Source organism: Mus musculus, chromosome 2, assembly GCF_000001635.26.
Source record: "Mus musculus strain C57BL/6J chromosome 2, GRCm38.p6 C57BL/6J".
NCBI lineage: Eukaryota > Metazoa > Chordata > Mammalia > Rodentia > Muridae > Mus > Mus musculus.
In genome coordinates this window covers 88,571,998-88,592,726 of record NC_000068.7, presented here as the reverse complement: position 1 = coordinate 88,592,726, position 20,729 = coordinate 88,571,998, and the positions used below count along the sequence as shown (strand labels likewise).

General features: G+C 37.7%; 1 protein-coding gene and 1 pseudogene across 1 annotated transcript; both read right to left on the bottom strand.

Annotated features, from left to right (window-relative positions):
* Olfr1189 (olfactory receptor 1189) lies at nt 1-921 on the bottom strand. The gene has a single exon (NM_146772.2). It carries the CDS (start codon nt 919-921, stop codon nt 1-3), a length of 921 nt encoding a protein of 306 aa, NP_666983.2.
* Gm13758 (predicted gene 13758) lies at nt 20,080-20,729 on the bottom strand (annotated as a pseudogene).

Sequence of the window (20,729 nt, the reverse complement as noted above, 5' to 3'; positions counted from 1 at the left end):
TTAGTGGGACCCCTGTTTTCTGCACATGTTCTTTATAGCATATTTTACCTCTGTATTTCTCAAGGTGTAGATCAAAGGATTTAACATCGGTTCAACAATAGTAAATGACACAGCCATTGCTTTGTCTATTGGGAATGTCACCACAGGCCTCATATATAAGAAAATACATGGCACAAAAAACAATACAACCACTGTGAAATGTGAGCTACATGTAGAGAGGGCTTTGCGTCTCCCTTCAGAACTATAAGACTTAAGGGAGCAGAGAATGACCATGTAGGAAGCAATGAGAATAAGGAAAATGGAGACACACATCACCCCACTGTTCAGAATGACTAAGAGACCCAAGATATGTGTATCCATGCAGGCCAGCTTCAGCAATGGAAACAAATCACACATAAAGTGGTCAATGATATTTGAGCTACAGAATGGTATTTGATACATAAAGAGAAGCTGAATGGTTGCATGCATAGATCCTCCTACCCAAGCTCCTCCTACCATCAAGCAGCACACCCTAGGAGTCATCATTTTCACGTAGTGCAGAGGCTTACAGATGGCGACATAGCGATCATAGGCCATAACAATGAGAAGGATGATGCCCACCCCACCAAAGAAATGTTCTGCAAATAGCTGGGTCATACATCTTTCAAATGAGACAATAGTCCTCTCAGAAAGGGAGTCCATAATCAATTTTGGAGCAATGACAGAAGAGTAAGTGACATCCATGAGTGACAAAGATAAAAGGAAGAAGTACATGGGTGACCTCAGACTAGGGCTTCTGGTTATGGTAACCACAATGAGTAGATTTCCAAAGACTGTGGCCATATACATAATAAGAAACAAAACAGACAATATTTTCCTCAGCTCTGGGTCCCTTGTAACTCCCAACAGAATAAACTCTGTCACATTGTTTTTATTCATCATTTTTGTGAATAGAAGAACATAAAACTGGTGAATCCAAAAAAGGAGTATAGTATTATGTTGAATGAGTGATTTCACAGCCTTGTGGGTTTTGTTTTTTCTTCTTAGCTTATATCTTCCTGACACACATTTTCTCCATCAATTTATGCAGAAGCGAACAGCTAACAGTAAAAATTTGACAGTAGTTTCAGGACAATGGATCTACCAACAGCTTTGTTTATTATTAATACAGCTCTTGTTTTCTGTTCTGAAATTTCTGCTTGGACACTTTGGGATTTCATAACTAAGTTGAACATATTCCTAGGAATGTTATATAGTTAAATACTGAGAAAATATTCACCAATGGAATACATCAGCCAACAGGTATTTGATAACTGGTTTCACACACCCTTAGTTTAGTCTTTGGTTATTGTATGTCTCACACATTTTGGTGTCTGTATCACTTATTTTTACACACAATAAAAGCAACACTACATATGTAAGACCTCTGGAACATGTCAATGACTCTTCTTTTTGCACACTTTAATGTAGAATGTTCAGCTTTTTTTAGCATTTTATATGTACTTGGAAAGAGTGAAAGTTTGCATACACTCATGCCACGATTTTATTGAAAAGTTACAGTGTTTATGTTGAAGAGACTTGAGAAAAATAAAAAACCAAGGGCTTCCCTCATATTAAAGAAAACATTTTTTTCATTTAAACATTTACATTGTGAAACAAATATTAATAACATCATCACATATTTCTATTAATCAGTGAGTCTCTACTAAGGCTCATGAAATTGAATGTCTTTTTTTTTATTAGGTATTTTCCTCGTTTACATTTTCAATGCTATCCCAAAGGTCCCCCATACCCACCCCCCCAATCCCCTACCCACCCACTGCCCCTTTTTGGCCCTGGCGTTCCCCTGTACTGGGGCATATAAAGTTTGCAAGTCCAATGGGCCTCTCTTTGAAGTGATGACCAACTAGGCCATGTTTTGATACATATGCAGCTAAAGACAAGAGCTGAAATTGAATGTCTTATAGTGTTTTGGTTTTGTTTTGTTTTGTTTTTCATTTTAGAGGTTAGAAAATGAGGCTTAAAGGATTATAAGACATGATACAAAATTCTTATACAAAGTAAATACTGAAGACAAATATGAATTCAGCATTTTTCCTAAAACTAAAAGCAGTTACAATCTATATTATTTCTCCTAGTTCAATATGTAGTGCTAAATATGAATGACATGTATTATATAATTTCATTATGGTAATTATCCTCTAAAATAAATTCATGCCTCCTTTGCTTATTTTATACAACAATTCAGTATTAAAACTCAGTGACACTCCTATAAAGTATATAGTACATACAGCATATATATATGTGTGTGTGTGTGTGTGTGTGTGTGTGTGTGTATGCATAATGAATATGTATTCTAATCTTAAATTTATTATATGAATCCCAGCACCTCTTTTAAAATAAATTAAATCTTAAGAGCATGTTTCACTTCAAAAAGCCCATATCTATTTTGTGTGTGATATCATCACTTCATATGCTTTAAGTCAGTTAAATGGTATAAAAATTGTAGTATAAAAGGATAATGTAAGATCATTATTAATAGTGAATCAGAACCTACTTTTCTTCATGTTTTACTTGTGAAATCACCAGATGAAACAAAAGATTTAAGTGAGAATGGAAATGGCCAATTATAAAGCTTATTCTGCTTGTGTTGATTACTTTTTTCCCAAGCAATTTGTCTGTTAATGCATTATTAGTTGTATCACATGAAATGAGTAAAATTATTTTAAGAATAAGGAAGTTAAAATGTAGAATCATTAAGACATATAAGAATATGAGTTTGACTCACTAAACTGCGTTTAAAAAGCTGATTACTAATGATCATTGTAATCCTAGTACTTGGAAGGCAGAGCCAAATGAAACATTAGGATATGAAAACTACTCACCTAACACATTTGATGAGTTTAAGGCTAATTAAATACCACATTTCAAAAAGAAAGTTGGATGACATGTAAGGAATGATACTGGAGATTACCTCTTAGTTACACACACACACACACACACACACACACACACACACACACACAGGAGAGAGAGACAGAGACAGAGAGACAGATAGAGACACAGAGAGACAGAGACAGAATCTCTCTTATAAGATGAATAGGAATTTTCTACCTAATACTGTCTTTTTAAACTATAAGTTTTGAAATACACTAACACTCTAAAGTAATATAGTGGCCACAAATAGCTATAACTGTCTCTTGTGAGACTATGCCAGGCCTAGCAAACACAGAAGTGGATGCTCACAGTCAGCTATTGGATGGATCACAGGGCCCCCAATGGAGGAGCTAGAAAAAGTACCGAAGGAGCTAAAGGGGTCTGCAACCCTACAGGTGGAACAACAATATGAACTAACCAGTACCCCCCGGGAGCTCGTGCCTCTAGCTGCATATGTATCAGAAGATAGCCTAGTCGGCCATCAGTGGAAAGAGAGGACCATTGGTCTTGCAAACTTTCTATGCCTCAGTACAGGGGAACGCCAGGGCCAAGAAGTGGGAGTGGGTGGGTAGGGGAGTGGGGGAAGAGAGTATGGGGGACCTTTGGGATAGCATTTGAAATGTAAATGAAGAAAATACCTAATTAAAAAAAAACTTTCTACAGCAGCCAAATGTATAATTTGAAAAAGTCTTAGTAAGTATTAAAATTTTCTTTGCTAGGACATAAATATAAGTCATGTATTATTTGATTCAAATACATTCTTTTTACTCTCCATATTAATATTTAAACTAGAGTGTTGGCAGAGAGTTCTTTGTAAATGTAAAATGCATACTAACACCAACTTCTCCTATCACTAAATCAAGGTCTTTAAAATTCAAGAGTACTAAAAATGTAGAGTGAATACATCTTTGGGAACCAGAATAAATGAATTTTACCACTTCTCCTTGTATATGGTACACTGTGGATTTATGCATCTCAAAATTATTGTAATAAAATAGTGGAAGGCTGGGCCTCAAAGAGGACACATATAGGACTTCTCCATCAATACGTAAGATATTTTGATCTTAACTGTATCTAGTATTACAGCTTCCAGGTAAGAATTCCTATAAGCAATCACAAAACTAAAATAGTTTAAAATAGGAAACATGTCTATGGAACAATATAAAATGACCCCCCATTTTTTTTTCTTCAGATCTGGAAATCAGTCAAAATTATCTCTCTATTTCTAACACACATCTCAAACAATGTAGTCTGGCAGTCAAACTGTCCTCAATAAGAGTCAAACTAATCTCTCTTCTCTTCTTTCCTTTTGCCATTATTTCAGAGCCATAGAGTCCCCTAACTGCAGAAACACACCACAGCATGCATTTTGCAGTGAGCAAAGTCATAAAGCAGAGTGAGCATTGTTAGATCTTTTATGAGGTTACTTACTGACTACTGAACATATAATTCTGCAAAAAGCCCACGTGCAATGTAGAGCTCATGAAGACTCATAAGATTGTGTATGTGTAAATGAGGTAAATATAGAAGTTAACCTGTCTGGAGAAATGGATAGAAATAACAACAATAGGGAGAAAGCGAAAATAATAAATATGGGGGTAGAATATGATAAATGTGTATTATATCTTATATCAAACCAATTTTATAAAACACAGTATTCTGGATGTTAAAACAGAAAAGTATATAAGTTTTAACATTGTCTTCAATCTTCCCATATACAAAATACAGTAAATTAACCAAATGTAAATACTTACAATAGACATTAGATCTATCTTAAATTTTTAAAAATTGAAACATAATTGTATCTGAACATATTGTGCTTCTACAGAATTGTATGTTTATTAATGAAGTGCTCTGAGAATTCTATGCACTACATGTAACTATATCAATATCTATACAGGAAATAAAAGGCATGAATTTTGCAGAACACTAGTCAACCACCTACCACTGTTAATTTTCATAACTATGAAGCTTCTCAGCCTTCCAGCACTACTGCTTATATTCTGTGTCAATGAACACCTTATCCTCCCTTCTTTATACCTCATTTCTTCACCACCACTATATTCATTACCATCATCCTCAGCACTTCTTAAATTCATGTGCATAGATTCCATATTAGCAATAATTTAACTTTTAAAATGTATGTTTTGTTCTCTTAAGGTTATCTTTAAACGTGAGCAATATATTTTTATCACTGTTAAAATGTTTGCTGTAGATACAAATATATGTATCAAAAGATGGCCTAGTCGGCCATCACTGGAAAGAGAGGGGACTTGCAAACTTTATATGCCCCAGTACAGGGGAACACAAGGGCCAAAAAAGGGGAGTGGGTGGGTAGGGTAGTGGGGGGGGTTATGGGGGACTTTTGGTATAGCATTGGAAATGTAAATGAGCTAAATACCTAATAAAAAATGGAAAAAAATAAATTAATTACTTTGATAATATTAAATGGACCCATGGCTCCCCAGCAAAGCATTTGCCATTCTTACCTCCAGAAATGAAAGTATCACCTTCAAGGCTTGGCTGTCAGTCTCATGGAATCTTGCTTCAAACAGTACATTCACTATATTTCATCATTATTATTCCAGATTTTTGACATGTGATAACTAAGAATTGAATTGAAACATAACTTGGCCTCTCACTTCAGCTTTCACATTCTTTCCTCTATATGAAAATTTTGATGACTTTCAAAACGTAGTCAAACTATAAATTTTTGACAACTCATGACTGTTCATCATCAGACCACAATTGTGCTCGTAATAAAACATTGAAAAGAATTATAGACACATCAAAAATATAGTTGTGATTTTTAACCCAGCATAATTAATAATCGAGTGAGTTTTAAAACTGCCTTCAATTTCATTTTATTGTCATCTCTGTGATGTGCAAGTGCAGGTTATCTTGGTGAGCCTGGTAAAAGTAAAGGTTACACAGGTGATTCTTTTAAGTCTAGTCAAGGTGTTCAAAGGCACAGCTTCAGCACAAATGTTCTCATATGAGCTTCTGTTCAGAAGAGCTAGGGATCCAAAGAGGAGCAGGTTAATTCTGTTCTACAAGTAAGTTATCTTGATAGAAATAGAGTTTCTAATAATCTTACAGGAAGATTATAGACAGACACCCCAAGTGTTCATTGACTCAAAGAGGAGAAAGCTCTGAGATTGAAAGAGGGACTTAAATGTTCTCTACATAGAAAAAGGTTCTTCAAATTGCAATCAGCAGCTCCTTACAATATCATTTATAAAACTATGCCCATCATTCATCTGTATTTTGAAGTTATTATTTAAAAATCTTCCTAACTGTACACAGCATTAACATATTGTCCCTTGAGTAATGTTCCTGGGAACAAAGGGATCACAGTGACTATTGAAAATAGTACAAATTTCAAAGACATGTGGGCTTTCATAACACTTCAGTTGCATCCCTTAGTGGCCCCATCTCCACTGATTGAGGATGTAATCACTTTTCCAGAAATATCCCAGCTACCCTCTGCAGTGATTAAGGTTTTCCCAGTTGCAGAGCTACAGTGCAACTGGGTCATCTGACACCTCAAAGGCAAACCAAACAAAGAAATAATAAATATCTTAGTATCTCCTATGTAATTACTGGCTCTAAAATTAAGTTGTAAAAACTGCCACACAGTGATCTGCCTGTCTGAAAATAAACAAGAGAAACAGAACACTGATTATCTTTGGCAACATGCCAAGATCCCTATATCAGCATTTTCTATCAAGTTTTCTGGTAATCTCTTATCAGTTCTGACAACCAGTACAATTGTGTCAAAAAATAAAACTTTTAAATGTAGAAGTAACTTTTATTCTCCACATGTAATTGTAGGTCTTGGAGACCTCCTGCTGAGTAAACTCAGCCTTTCTGGTTGTTTCTGAACTCTGGCTAGCTGGTTCAACTCAGCTGTTCTGACTCCAACCTTCCTAATTCTATCTGGCTTTTCTTTTCTTTTCTTTTCTTTTCTTTTCTTTTCTTTTCTTTTCTTTTCTTTTCTTGTCTTGTCTTGTCTTGTCTTGTCTTGTCTTGTCTTGTCTTTTCTTTTCTTGTCTTTTCTTGTCTTTTCTTGTCTTTTCTTGTCTTTTCTTGTCTTTTCTTGTCTTTTCTTGTCTTTCCTTTCCTTTCCTTTCCTTTCCTTTCCTTTCCTTTCCTTTCCTTTCCTTTCCTTTCCTTTCCTTTCCTTTCCTTTCCTTTCCTTTTTTTTCCTTCCCTTCCCTTCCCTTCCCTTCCCTTCCCTTCCCTTCCCTTCCCTTCCCTTCCCTTCCCTTCCCTCCCCTCCCCTCCCCTCCCCTCCCCTTCCCTTCTCTTTTCTCTTCTCTTCTTTTCTCTTCTTTTCTTTTGACCCTTCACAGGACCAAGGACCTCTCCTCCCACTGATGCCCAACAAGGCATGGGTCGCTCCATGTGTAATCTTTGGTTGGTGGTTTAGACCTTGGGAGCTCTGGGGCATCTGGTTGGTTGATATTGTTGTTCTTCCTAAGGGGTTGCACACCCCTTCAGCTCATTCAGGGACTCCGTTCTCAGTCCAATGGCTGTGAGCCTCTACATTTGTTAGGCTCTGGGAGAGCCTCTCAGGATACAGCTATATCAGGCTCCTGTAAGCAAGTACTTCTAGGCATCAGCAATAGTGTCTGGGTTTGGTGTCTGTATATGGGATGTATCCCCACTTTTCTTAGCTTCTTCATGAATTGTTCTGCTTGGCCTTAAACTCATTGGCAATTTATTCTAATCTTTTGCATTTTTTTATTCTCTAACTTCTACTGTCTCAACTCCACTGCACAACACTCACTTCACTGACTCCCAACTAAGTCTCTCTCTCTCTCTCTCTCTCTCTCTCTCTCTCTCTCTCTCTCTCTCTCTCTCTCTCTTTCTGTTGTACTCCTGAGTATATTTTATCTGACTCATTCTGTTAATTTTTTTCTCTGATTTCTCATTTTGTATGTCCTGTAGAGAAAATATCTTGAGTCCCTATGGATTTAACACCTGTCAATAAAAATCTGATGGCCTATGGCTTAAGCAGTAAATAGGAGGTGGAACATGTGGGAGACAGGATTCTGAAACAGTGCCTACTGTGGGAGATTCAACTGGGATGGTGCATGGTACCTGAGCACAGGTAACCAGCCAGATGGCAGAATGTAGATCAGAATAAATGGGTTATATTGACTTATGATCTAGTCAGAATACAGTCTAGCTATGTGGCCAAGGCATTTATAAATATATTTTGAATCTGAATCTTATTTCTAGGAGCATAGTGTTGGGAGGTAGAACCAGATCTAACTTTTTTAATTGGAAGCCCATGTTGGATCCTAAATGTAGATTAAAGTTATCATTTTCTGTATATATTTATTAATGCTGGATATTAATTTGGCAGTAATTATTCCTTAACCACATAAAGACATTTTAATATTTCTAAGCCTTAGGCCTTAGATGGGCAGGTTTTCAAATAACCCATCTCAGCTGAGAATACCACCTAGCCCCATCCAGCCATGTGGATAGCTATAACTTCCAGGCCACTATCAAGTCCATCTTCTCCCATGTCTCCTGGTGAAAGTTCTTCCTTTTCCCTAGAGTTCCTATTTCCCTTCCAGGAAGTCCCACCTTCCACTTCCTGCCCAGCTAATTGGTCATCAGATTTTTTTTATTATAGGTAATCAGAGAATGACATATGTAGGTGAGGAAAGAAACAGACATAAAATTACATATTGTAACTCAACTTTTTTTTTTTTCCAGTCAGGACGACTTTACTTAAGCCGGAACTTTATCAGCACATGGAGACTGAAAAACAAATGTAATTCTAGATTTCCCAATTTGCTTGTGCTCTATCCCCCAAAGGAAGACTACGTCCAAAATCATCAGGACCAATTATAAGAGAACATTTTCCATTCCAAAGAAGAAGATTAGAGTAATTTTGGTCATCAACAAATGTTAAATGTTTGTTGTTTTTTAAAAGGGAAGAGTTACCAGTAGTTTTAGTCTTAAATAGGGAGGAAATAAAATAGGAAGCTTAGACACAGGAATTTCTCTCTTTCCTTTTATATTTCCTTCTTTCTTTCTTAGGTAGTAGAAGGTGCTTGGAAAGAAAAGGTATATACAGAAATATTACTAGAATATTAGACAAAGTGGGGTAGATCATTGTATCTACTCTTAAACCAAACAAAACCAAACCAAACCAAACTAAAAAACAAAAACAAAAACAAACAAACAAACAAAACAACATCAACATAAAACAACTAAAAGAACAACTCTAGAAGAAAGGATGTGAAAACAGGATTGATCCATCTGTCGCATATGAGTAACAAATCTTAACAAGGGTAGATATCATATTTGGGTAAAAGGATGGCAAAAGAAAGTAGACACAAGAAGGAAGCTGGTGAATCCATTTTAAAATAAGAAAAAATAGACTTATACAAAAAAACTAATCAAAGAAATAGGGAGATAGGAAAGGATTCTGTATAGTTATCAAAGGGAACATTCACCAAGAGGATATTGTGTACCAAGTACCTTATGCAACAAGTACAAGGACAGCCAATTGCAAAAAAGAAACACTACTACGTTTAAATTACAGAATCACTGTCACCCAGTGAAGTTGAATGATTTAATTACCCTACTCCCCTCAATATACAAGTCATGTAGACAAAATCTAGACATAGAGATGATAGAGTATTATGATGTCATAAACCGTTTGGACCTAACAGATATTTACAAAATAGTTTACCCAAACACAAAAGAATATACTATAACAGAAACAACAGAAACCTTACAAACTCATCAAACTGAGCAACTCTGCTAAATTAAAAAAATGGGGTGACTGAAATTAGAAAAAAATAGTCTTTTTAGAATAGAACAAAAATGAGTATATAGCATACCCAGACTTCTGAAACTCAATGAAGCAGTTGTAAGAGAAACTAATTCTAAGTAGCTCATAGTACCCAGTGCTTATATTAAAAATATAGAGAGATCGCATATAAGTAACTTAATGATACACTTGAAAGTTCTAGGAAAACAAACAAACTCAAAGAATATCCAAATGGAGTAGATTACAAGAAACAAACTCGGGGCTAAAATCAATAAAATGGAAACAAACAATAAACAAGACAAAAAAATCAACAAAATAAAGAGGTTGGGATTTTTGAATTTCCTTTCATTTTTCTTTTGGCTTTGTGTGAGTTTTGTTTGTTTTGTTTTGTTTGTTTGTTTGTTTGTCTGAGAACATCAATAAGATTGTAAATGCTTAGCTAAATTGACTGAAAGATGAAGAATTAAAACTAAAGTTAATGAAATTAGAAGTGAAAAAGGAGAGAAAACAATAAACACCCAGGAAATCCAGAGACATAAAAACATACTTTAAAACCCAATACTCTACCAAGTTGTACATGTTAAAAGTAACAGATAAATTTCTTGATATGTATAGCCTGCTACAGTTAACTGAAGAGAAGGCAAGTGATTTAAACAGACCCATAACCCCTAGGGAAATAAATGCAGTATTTCTAAGTCATCCATAAAATCCCAAATCCAGATGGAATCAGCACAAAATTCTATCTCATATTGAAATAAGATGTAATGCAAATACTCCTCAAATTATGTAAAACAAAACAAAACAGAACAGAAGGAACATTGATTAATTATTTTTATGAGGTCACAAATACCACGATATCTAAAGTAAACAAGGATCCTATAACAAAGTAAAATTACACACCAACTCTCCTCATGATTGTTGACTCAAAATTTTCAATAAAAACATTCTCAAAGCGAATTGAACAGATCAGAATGATAATCTACTATTATCCAGTAGACTTCATCACAAAGATACAGGGATGACTTAACATGAAAACTGATAAATCTAACCCAACATATAGAAAACTGGAACAAAAGATGCATGATAATCTCATCAAATACACAAAAGTCTTTTGACAAAATCTGCCACCCCTTCATCATAATAGTCCTGGATAATCTAAGGACACCAGGGACATTCTTGAACATAATAAAGGCAAAAATTCACAGCCAACATCAACCCACATGAAATACAAATCAAAGAAATTTGCTTAAATCACAAATATGACCATGCTGCTCATTCTCTTCCTACCTATTCAGTATAGTACTTGTAATCTTATCTAGAATAATAAGACTACTAAAAGAGATCTGAGAAATACAAATTGTAGATGAAGAAGTCAAAGTATCTGTATTTAAAGATAATTATGATTGTACATAAAAATGACCACAAAACTCCAACAAGAAACTTCAAGGTATTAAACACCATCAGCGTAGCATGATACAAAATTGACACACAATAATCAGTAGTTTTCCTATATACAAATGACAGAATGGCAGAGAGAAATCAGCGAAACATTATCTTTTACAATAGCCTCAAAAATGTCTTCTAGCACTGTGACCACATCAGTGAAAGAGTTTTATAATAAAAACTTTAACACTCTGAAGAAAGAAATTAAAGATGGTATCAGAACAGGGCAAGCCCCCCCCCCATGCTCATGACTTTATTGGGTTAATATGGCCATCTTTCCAAGACAAATCTACAAATCCCATTAAATTTTCAACAGAATTCTTTACTTCTGCTTCATTAGAAATAGTAAAAACCTGAAATACCTAAAACACTAATGAATTGAACACCAACAAACTGTTAGAGGAATTACCATATCAAATCTCAAATTATACTACAAGTATATAGCAGTCAAAGCATCATGGTATTGTCACAAGAGCAGACTCTATAATCAGTGGAATCAATTAAAATCTCAGACATAAGGCATATACTGCTATTGAGACCTGATTTTTTTTAAGACAGAAATGTGTTCTTGGGTGGGGGGGGAGAGAAAAGATATTCAAAAAATACATGTCAAATACAAATATAAGTCTGAGTATATTGAGGACCAGATATCTGGTACCCATAAGGGCAGATATCTGAATTTGATATAAGAAAAATTGGGGAATAATCTTGAACTCATTGACACAGGAAAAAAACTTTCTGAAGAGAAAACTATAAGCACAGGCACTAAAATTAACAGTAAAAAAAAAAGTGTACTTCATGTAACCAAAAAGCTTTTGTATGGCGAAAGAGCGCATCATTGAGACAAAGCACCAGGCTAAAGAATGGGAAAAGATCTGTATGATATTTTTAAACTAGTATTTAGAGACGAGTATTTAGTCACACATTTGATAGCTATGGTTGTCATTTTCAACTATCCTAGGAATTTCCACAGCTGCTGTGGCATTCTTTGCATAACATTTTATTTATTTATTTTTTTGAGGCTTCAATATTTTATTCAAGTTTATTTTAAGTGATGTTAATAACAGCATTTGAAGGGGAGGAGCTAATTCCACACAAAATGGAAGACTCTATAATGTACCCACTAAACTGTTAAGAAAATAGTGGTGAGGCTACAAGAGGAGTCAGTTGAGATCCCTCATCTTGTCAGGGTGTGACCACAATCACCTGCCCAGCTCAGAGCGAGAGAACCTGGAAGCTATTTCATATTCTGGTGCAATGGCAAAATAAAACCACACCACAACACATGGAAGAATTACTGGCTCCATCATTCTCACCCTCTCCACCCTAGTATGGCAAAAAAGAAATAGCTAACCACACCCTAAAGACTACTTTTGGTGTAAAACAGGTAACTGATGAGCTAGGGTGGGAACAGGGCATGATGGGGACAGGCGTGAAGATCTGTCTAAAGCACGTTCCTTTCACGCAAGTGTGTACATGCTTCCGAGCAGATAGGATCTGGACACCAAGATTCAATGCGTGGGAAATCACAATTTCATCTGGGGACTGGATACGGATTTACAAAGTGCCCACACATTCCCAGCTTCCACTTGCAGCCAGGCATCTCTAGAGGGGCTTCTTTCCAGCCCACTCCTACAGCTAAAACGGACTCTTTCTGGAATGGGGTTTCTGCTGTACCTCTGAAATGGTAAACACCTTAAAGCCGAGTCATCCTTAGCCTGGAAATCTAACTTGGTATTCATCAACTCTCGCATACTAAATTCTGAAGGTAGCTATGCCGCATAATAGTTTGAAATTAAACGATGGTACAATATTCATTTCTGCTTGGAATGCCAGTCCTAGGCCAAGCTCGTGGCTGCCCATATTGACGTTCTTGCCATTCCAGCAGGGCTGACAACATCAGTTTGATTTCTGTTTTTAGGGTCTGAGTGTACCTTAAGCCAATCAGGATGGAGTTTTCCCTTTGGCCAAAAAACAGGCAGCTATTCCAAAGCAAGTGTTACGGTTTCCTACAGCCCAGGCAAATGTAGATGCCCAACTCGCCAGCAAGGACACCACAACAGGATTCTTCTGCACACATTTATTGGGAGAGCTTGGTAGCGAAAGTGAAAGACCCCGAGCCAAAAACAGCTGCTGCTTATATAGGCCTAGGATAGGCATGTCTACACCCGATTGGTTATGTTTTCAGTACTTCATTTACATGTCTCGGGCCAGGCAGTGACTCGGCAAAAAACTCTACTGCACATGATCACATTGGTTGTTTAACCATATTCATGGGTGTCGGCTTATTGAAACCAGCATCATCTTGTAATGGCGTTTATTGGCTTCCCACATCTCCCCCTTTTTTATTTAATAGAAAAGGCCTAATCCGATGATCTAGTCTCCCACTTCCTCAGCACAAAATGATCAAGAAAGATTTAGAAGGGCAAATCATGATCACCCTGATTTATGGTGTCAGCAGTATTAACTTGATTGGCCATAGCAATTCCTGTGGTAACCACTGACGCTGTGGACACCACAATGGCAGTAACAATGGCAGCTGTGATTCCAAAATCTCTCTTTTGCCGAACAAGACTCATAATTGGGAACTTCTCTGGATCTGCCTCAACAGGCACAGGGACAAAGATTGGTAGATGAACCACTAAGGCTAAGAATTTGGTTCCATTCCAGCATTGCGTCAAAAACAAGTGACATTTGTACAATCTAACCATTCTGTATTATTTTGAAATTCAGCCAATATAAAGAAAAATGGAGGATTGACACAAACTTCTACTGGAGAAGTAGTCATATTTCTGATAACTCTATTAGATGTCACATTATCTAAATGAGCAGAGGTATTGGAACGTGTGGCAGAAACATTCAGTATCTCATAAAAGGTTCCAGTCAGCAATGCAAAGGCTGACAGACTGGTAGTAGCACCTGCCTCATTACTTAAAATCCATTGGTAATATGGCCAAATATTTTCTTTTCCTGTAGCATCTCCTTTATCATTCATTATGGCGAAATCCAATGGAGGTGACAACAAAACCCTGTGCTATTTCTTTCCGAGGAAAAATTTTTGATTGACAAGGTGAAAAAACTATAGGAAATGCAAGGTCCGGATGACACCAAGGCACGCTGCGTTTAATTGTAGGATTACCAACAGGACATCCTGATCTTTTGGGAATAGTCACATTTCCCTTTATCATAATAGTGGTGATGTTTATAGGTGAAGTTACATTATTTCCAGCATCACTTGAGCCAGATTGTGCTCCTTGAACAACTTGCATTAAAGCATTAAATAACACTCTAGAGCTCACTTTATTCTGGTTAAAGAAAAAGATTAGAGATAATCTTTTTCTTTAAAAACATACAGGGTGCAAAAGGTTTATCCACATTATTCACAAAGCATAGTGTATAATTTAAATGAAAACTCGTACTATTATACACCTGTGGCTCTTGAGGAGTTTGTCATACACAAGGCACATCCAAAAAAATTCAGTTGCAAGAAACAAAGGCAAGATAGAAGAATTGGAATGTACTGGTAAGGGTACTGGCCATGATATCACTATGGCCCACAAAGGTATACTTATCCCTGTCTCAATCATCAGGAGTAAGAATAACAGAATCATCTTGGGATTCATCTTGATCTTTCACGGTTCTTGTCAGTCACGTCGGAACACAAAGTGGATTACCTTCACCCTGTGGAAAGATACAAATAGCTCCCCTGGATCTGATTAATATGGGATCCGGGCCATACCATTTATTATCAAGAACATTTTTCCATTTGACCATTTCATTGGGCGGTTGAGGTCATTGTCCTTGCCTTTCGGCTGGTGATCTTCCAGCATTACCCAATTTTTAAAAAAAATAAGGATAAATATTGTAAGGGATAGAGCCATCTTTGGTGTCATAGCTTCTATTCCCGCTTTTTGATTTTGCAAATATTGTTTCAAAGTACAATGGGCTCTTTCAATGATGCCTTGGCCCTGTGGATTATAGGGCAACCCAGTAATATGTTTCATTTGCATTTGTTTGCAAAATTGACTAAATTTAGAAGAGGGATATGCAGGACCATTATCTGTCTTTAGCACCAGGGGCTTGCCCCATGCAGCCCAAGCCTCTAAGCAGTGGGATATGACATAAACTGCCTTTTCCCCCATCAAAGGAGAGGCATGTAGGACACCAGAACTGGTATCGATGGACACATGTACATATTGCAATTTACCAAAAGCTGGGATATGCGTGACGTCCATCAGCCAAACATCTAGGGGTCACAATCCACGAGGATTAACGCCCACAGAAGGTGCATTAATAAATTCTACACATGTACCACACTGTAGGACAATATCTCAAGCTTCTTTTCGTGTGAGCTTAAACTTCTGTCGCAATGTAGAAGCAGGGACATGTTAAAGTTGATGAAAATTCTTAGCACCTTCTATAGAACTTTGTGATAGCAAAACCATATCTCTGGTGGCTGAATCAGCAATTGCATTTCCCTTAACCATAGGTCCAGGTAATGATGTATGTGCTCTAATATGTTGAATATAAAAGGGGTGTTCATGCATCAAAATACAATCTTGTATTTTCATCAAAATTTCAGATACTGGACTAGACTGCTTAAAATTTCCGGCGGTCTCTAATGCTAGTACAGCATTAACCACATAAACAGAATCAGAGATAATATTTATGGGCATAAGGAATGTTTTAAAAACTTCTTAAACCACCAAACATTCTACCAATTGAGGGGCTCCTGGTGTAAATTGCAACCATACAGCTTTTTCATTAATCACATAACTTCTAATTCCTATTTTGGATCTATCTGTATAAATATCAATGGCTCCCTTTATAGAGGTATTAGCCGTCACCTTTGGAAATATCACTGGATGCAATAACATAAAATGTAATAAAGGATGTTTAGGATAAATATTATCAATTAAACCAGAATAAGTGCATCTAAGAATGGCCCATTCATCTATAGTAGCACACAATATTTGCATTTGTGCGGCAGTATATGGAATAATTATGCTATCAGGCATTTTTCCAAAGTGAGTAATTGAACTTTTTATACCTTTATGGGTCATATTTGCCACCATGGTGGGATAATGCTCTATAGTCTTATTAGAGGATAAATGTGGATGTATCCATACTATAGGGCCATCTTGCCAAAACACAGCAGTTGGCAAATTTATGGTTTATAATATGCATAGGCACAAAGGTTCTTGCTCATTTATATGATTTAACTGTGCTTTTTGGATAGCTCTTTCTACCCTCCTAAGAATTTCAGAAGCCTCAGGTGTTAATTGTCCCAATGAGGTAATATGTGATTCTCCTTCTAAAATTTGAAATAATGGTTTTAATTCTGAAGTAGGGATTCTTAAATAAGGTCTAATCCAATTTATGTCTCCTAATAATTTTTGAAAATCATTTAATGTCTTTAAATGATCTTTTCTTATACTAATCTTTTGTGGGGTAACACACTGTAAAGTAATAGTGGCTCCTAAAAAATGACTAACATTAGACTTCTGTACCTTTTCTGGTGCAATAATCAAGCCATAATTTTTTAAAGTTTCATTAAGCAAGCCATAAGCTTGCTGTATACTTTCTTCTTCAGGTCCACATATCAAAATGTCATCCATATAATGGCATATTTTTAAGGAGGGGAAACCATCTCTAACTGGTTGCAAAGCTTTTCCTACATATAAATGACACATGGTAGGGCTATTTGGCATTCCTTGGGGTAATACCCACCATTGATTCCTTTTATCAGGCTCCATATGATTAGTAGAAGACAGGGTAAATGCAAATCTAGGTTTATCCTTTCTTATTTAGTGGAACGGAAAAGAAACAATCCTTAATATCCACTACTAAAATTCTCCAATGCTTAGGTAGAGCTGAGAGTAGAGGGAGTCCTCTTTGTACAGGACCCATAACTTGAATTTGTGCATTAATGGCTCGTAGGTCATGTAACAATCTCCATTTTCCTGATTTATTCTTTACAACAAAAATAGGGGTATTCTGGGGTGATTGTGTGGGTTCCACATGCCCCAAGTCTAATTGTTCTTGTACTAATTCTTTAGCTGCTTTTAACTTCTCAGAGGGTAAAGACCACTGAGGCACCCACACCGGGTCCTGCATACGCCACGGAATGGGCAAAGGCTCCTCAGCGGCCCCTAAGAAAACCCCAGCCATTTCTTATCTGCTTTTTCTGTGGTTCCAACTGGTGAAATTCTGCCTTGTAAATTTTTTCCAACACCTAGTCCAGGTATATATCCCATTCCTTTCATCATTTCCTGGCTTTTTCTGAGAATAATCATTAGTCAATATAAAATTCATGGCTGACAACACATCTCTTCCCCATAAATTTACAGGTAAAGGGAGCACATAAGGTTGAAAAATCCCTGTCCTTCCTTCTTTAAACTTCCATTGTAAGGATTTTGCACTTATAGTTGGGGTAGCCTCATATCCTAATCCTTGTAGGCTATGTGATGATTGATTAACAGGCCAAGAAGCAGGCCACCAGTTACTGGATACAATGCTTTTATCTGCTCCTGTATCCAGTATACCTTTAAAGGTTTTTCCTTCTATTTGCAGTTGTAAAGTGGGACAATTATCCAAATCTAAAGATATGTAGGCCACATTAGTTCCTATAGAATCAAATCCCTTATCCCTTCGGGAATTCTGGCTACTAGAGAATGTGTTATGCAAACTAGGAAGAATCAGCAATAGAGCAATGCAACCTCCAGGAGAAATGGTCACGATACCTCGGGGTGCAGAACACATAATCTTAACTTGTCCCTTATAATCTGAGTCTATAACTCTGGGATGTATCACCTATCCTTTCAAGGCAGAAGAGGACCTACCCAACAGTAGGCCCACTGTATCCTTCGGTAAGGGACCTCTAAAATCTGAAGAAATAGGTTGGTACCCCATTTGAGGTGTAAGAATTACTCTGGAGGTGGCACAGATGTCCAATCCTGCTGAATCCGGAGTGGCTCTCCTCGGTCTTTGGGTGGCCTCATGGACACTGTGGTCTGGAGTGCCCCATACATTTGGGGGCCCTGGGGATGGGGGCCCCTCACTCCATTTTTTGGCTGTTGCACTTTAAACTGAGGTATTGGCCTCCCTTTTATATCTTTGAATGATCTACATTCATTTGCCCAATGTCTTCCTTTCCCACATTTTGGGCAAATACCTGGTACTTTCTTTTCAAGCCTACTATTTTTACCCTTTAAACACTGCTTTTGCATATGACCTGTTTGTCCACAATTATAGCAGGTTATTCCTTTTGTTTGCGCCATCAAAACTGAGGCAGCCAGCCCTGCATTTGAAAGGGGTCCTCCTATTTCTCTACAGGCTTTCATCCACGCCTGTAGTTCTTTCCCTTTCCAAGGTGTGATAGCATTTCTGTGTTCTTTGGTACATCACTCATAAACTAATTGTTCAATTAACGGCATTGTGGCCTCAGAATCACCAAATATGTGTCCGGCTGCTTCCATCATGTGGGCCACAAAGTCAGAGAATGGCTCATTAGCTCCCTGAATAATTTTTGTCAGATTACCAGATACCGCTCCTCGATTAGGCAATCTTTTCTAAGCTTTCACTGCTGCCTGATTGATTTGATCATAGACCTGCATTGGGTATCCTAATTGAGTGTTTGTCCATTGACCCTGATCTGTAAGCATTTCAAAGCTCCATGCTGGTTGCCCTGTAGCAGCATTAGCACGGGCCTGACTCATACTCTGCAGCAGCCTCCTCCAAATCTTCCTCCTCCCCTGCTGATAATTCCGAGTCCTCCGAGCTAGATAATTCTAATAACTCAAAGTCCTGAAGAGAAGGGTAAATTGACTTAATTTTTTGATCTTCATTCTTTATATCATCTTTTGAATCGCTATATTTTGGTTTCTTTTCCTTTTCTCTTTTTATATCTCTTCCTTTACTTATTTTTCTGTGAGCTCCTTTCTTTTCATTTCTCTCTGTTTCTGACATGCTTTCCTGGTGCTCCTGCAAAAGTTGCTGCCCTTCCTTTACAGCTGGTTCACATTTCTTGTCCTGGATACAAGCCTTAATCAACTTCCATAACGATCTTGTTCCTGCTTTCACTTTCCCTTCAGCTTTCTCTCTCACTATATCTCTCCCTAACTTTTCCCAACTAGGTAGCATCAGCGACCCAGTGGAGGCAAACCAAGGAGCGAGTATGTCTACCTCTTTTAAGAACCCTCTCACTGTACTTTCAGAAATCTTTAAACCTTATTCTTTGAGCAAGACTTGCACCAGCCCTATGAAAGGCATAGACTGGCCAGTACCCATGATTGTCCTGGACTAAAGTGTTATCTACGTGAGATTATTCCCAGCAGATACACTTGTGTCCAGGGCGATGAAAATTAAGACAATAACACAATATCAGGACAAGAAAGAAAACGAGCAACACAACCCCAGCAATGATCACAGGATCTATTCTGAAAGAAAGCATACCTCTCAGAGACTTACCTCAATTCTCCCACGAAATGCAGTTCTGAATCCTCCCTTTCTTGGGGGTACTCGCTCGTGCCTTAAGATGTCTTGTTCCCGAGTTTCGGCACCACTTGTAGATGCCTGACTCGCCAGCAAGAAGGACACCACAACAGAATTCTTCTGCACACATTTATTGGGAGAGCTTGATAGCGAAAGCGAAAGACTCCACCCCCAAAACCAGTGCTGCTTATATAGGCCTAGGATAGGCGTGTCTACACCTGATTGATTATGCTTTCAGTACCTAATTTACATGCCTTGGGCCAGGCAGTGACTCGGCAAAAAACTCTACTGCACATGTGCACATTGGTTGTTTACCCATATTCATGGGCGTTGGCTTATTGAAACCAGCGCCATCCTGTAGTGGTGTTTATTAGCTTCCCACAGGCAAGATTGACAGCAGTCGATCTTCTTGATTTCTTGACTTTATGACTTCTTGTTCACCTTCTGGTAAATGGAGCCACCAAACTCTGTCCTGTAGATCACATTAGTATGAAACTGGAATTCTTCCACCTTGTAGCCAACTGCAAAGTTACTTTAGGTCACACGGGACTTCAAGGTCTCAAAATTCATCTGGTAGCTAGCCAGCCAACCCTCATAGCCAAGCACCATAGTGCCCCGGACTGAGGGCCCACATCACAGCCAAGGTTGATAAGCTCCCTCTTGTACCCTGTCTTGATTTTAGCAATTCCCTTCTCCTCCTCAGTGTTAGGTGAGAAAGATGAATCAAAGGTCAGCTTCAGTTCACGAGCAAGCTGGTCTTCCACAGTGATCTCAGTGCCCAGGGTTTTGCCTCTGTTCCACTTCTCTGTAAACATCAGTCCATCTGTACTTGGTTTCCAGGCTGCTGTTCACTTTGATGGTTTCCTTCTTGGCAGAGCCTGAGCTGGTAAATACCAATCCATCTCTGACTTTGTTTTCAAATCAAGTTTTATTAAGCCAAAGCCTTGGTGAAGACATCCCTGACAGACTTGCCAAGATCAGCGTATATGGGAGGCACAGCCAAGTTCTCTGAGGCGGTGACTGCGTGACTGCTGGAGCAGTGGCAGCTACGGTGCAGGTTGCGGCAAGGAGGCTGGGA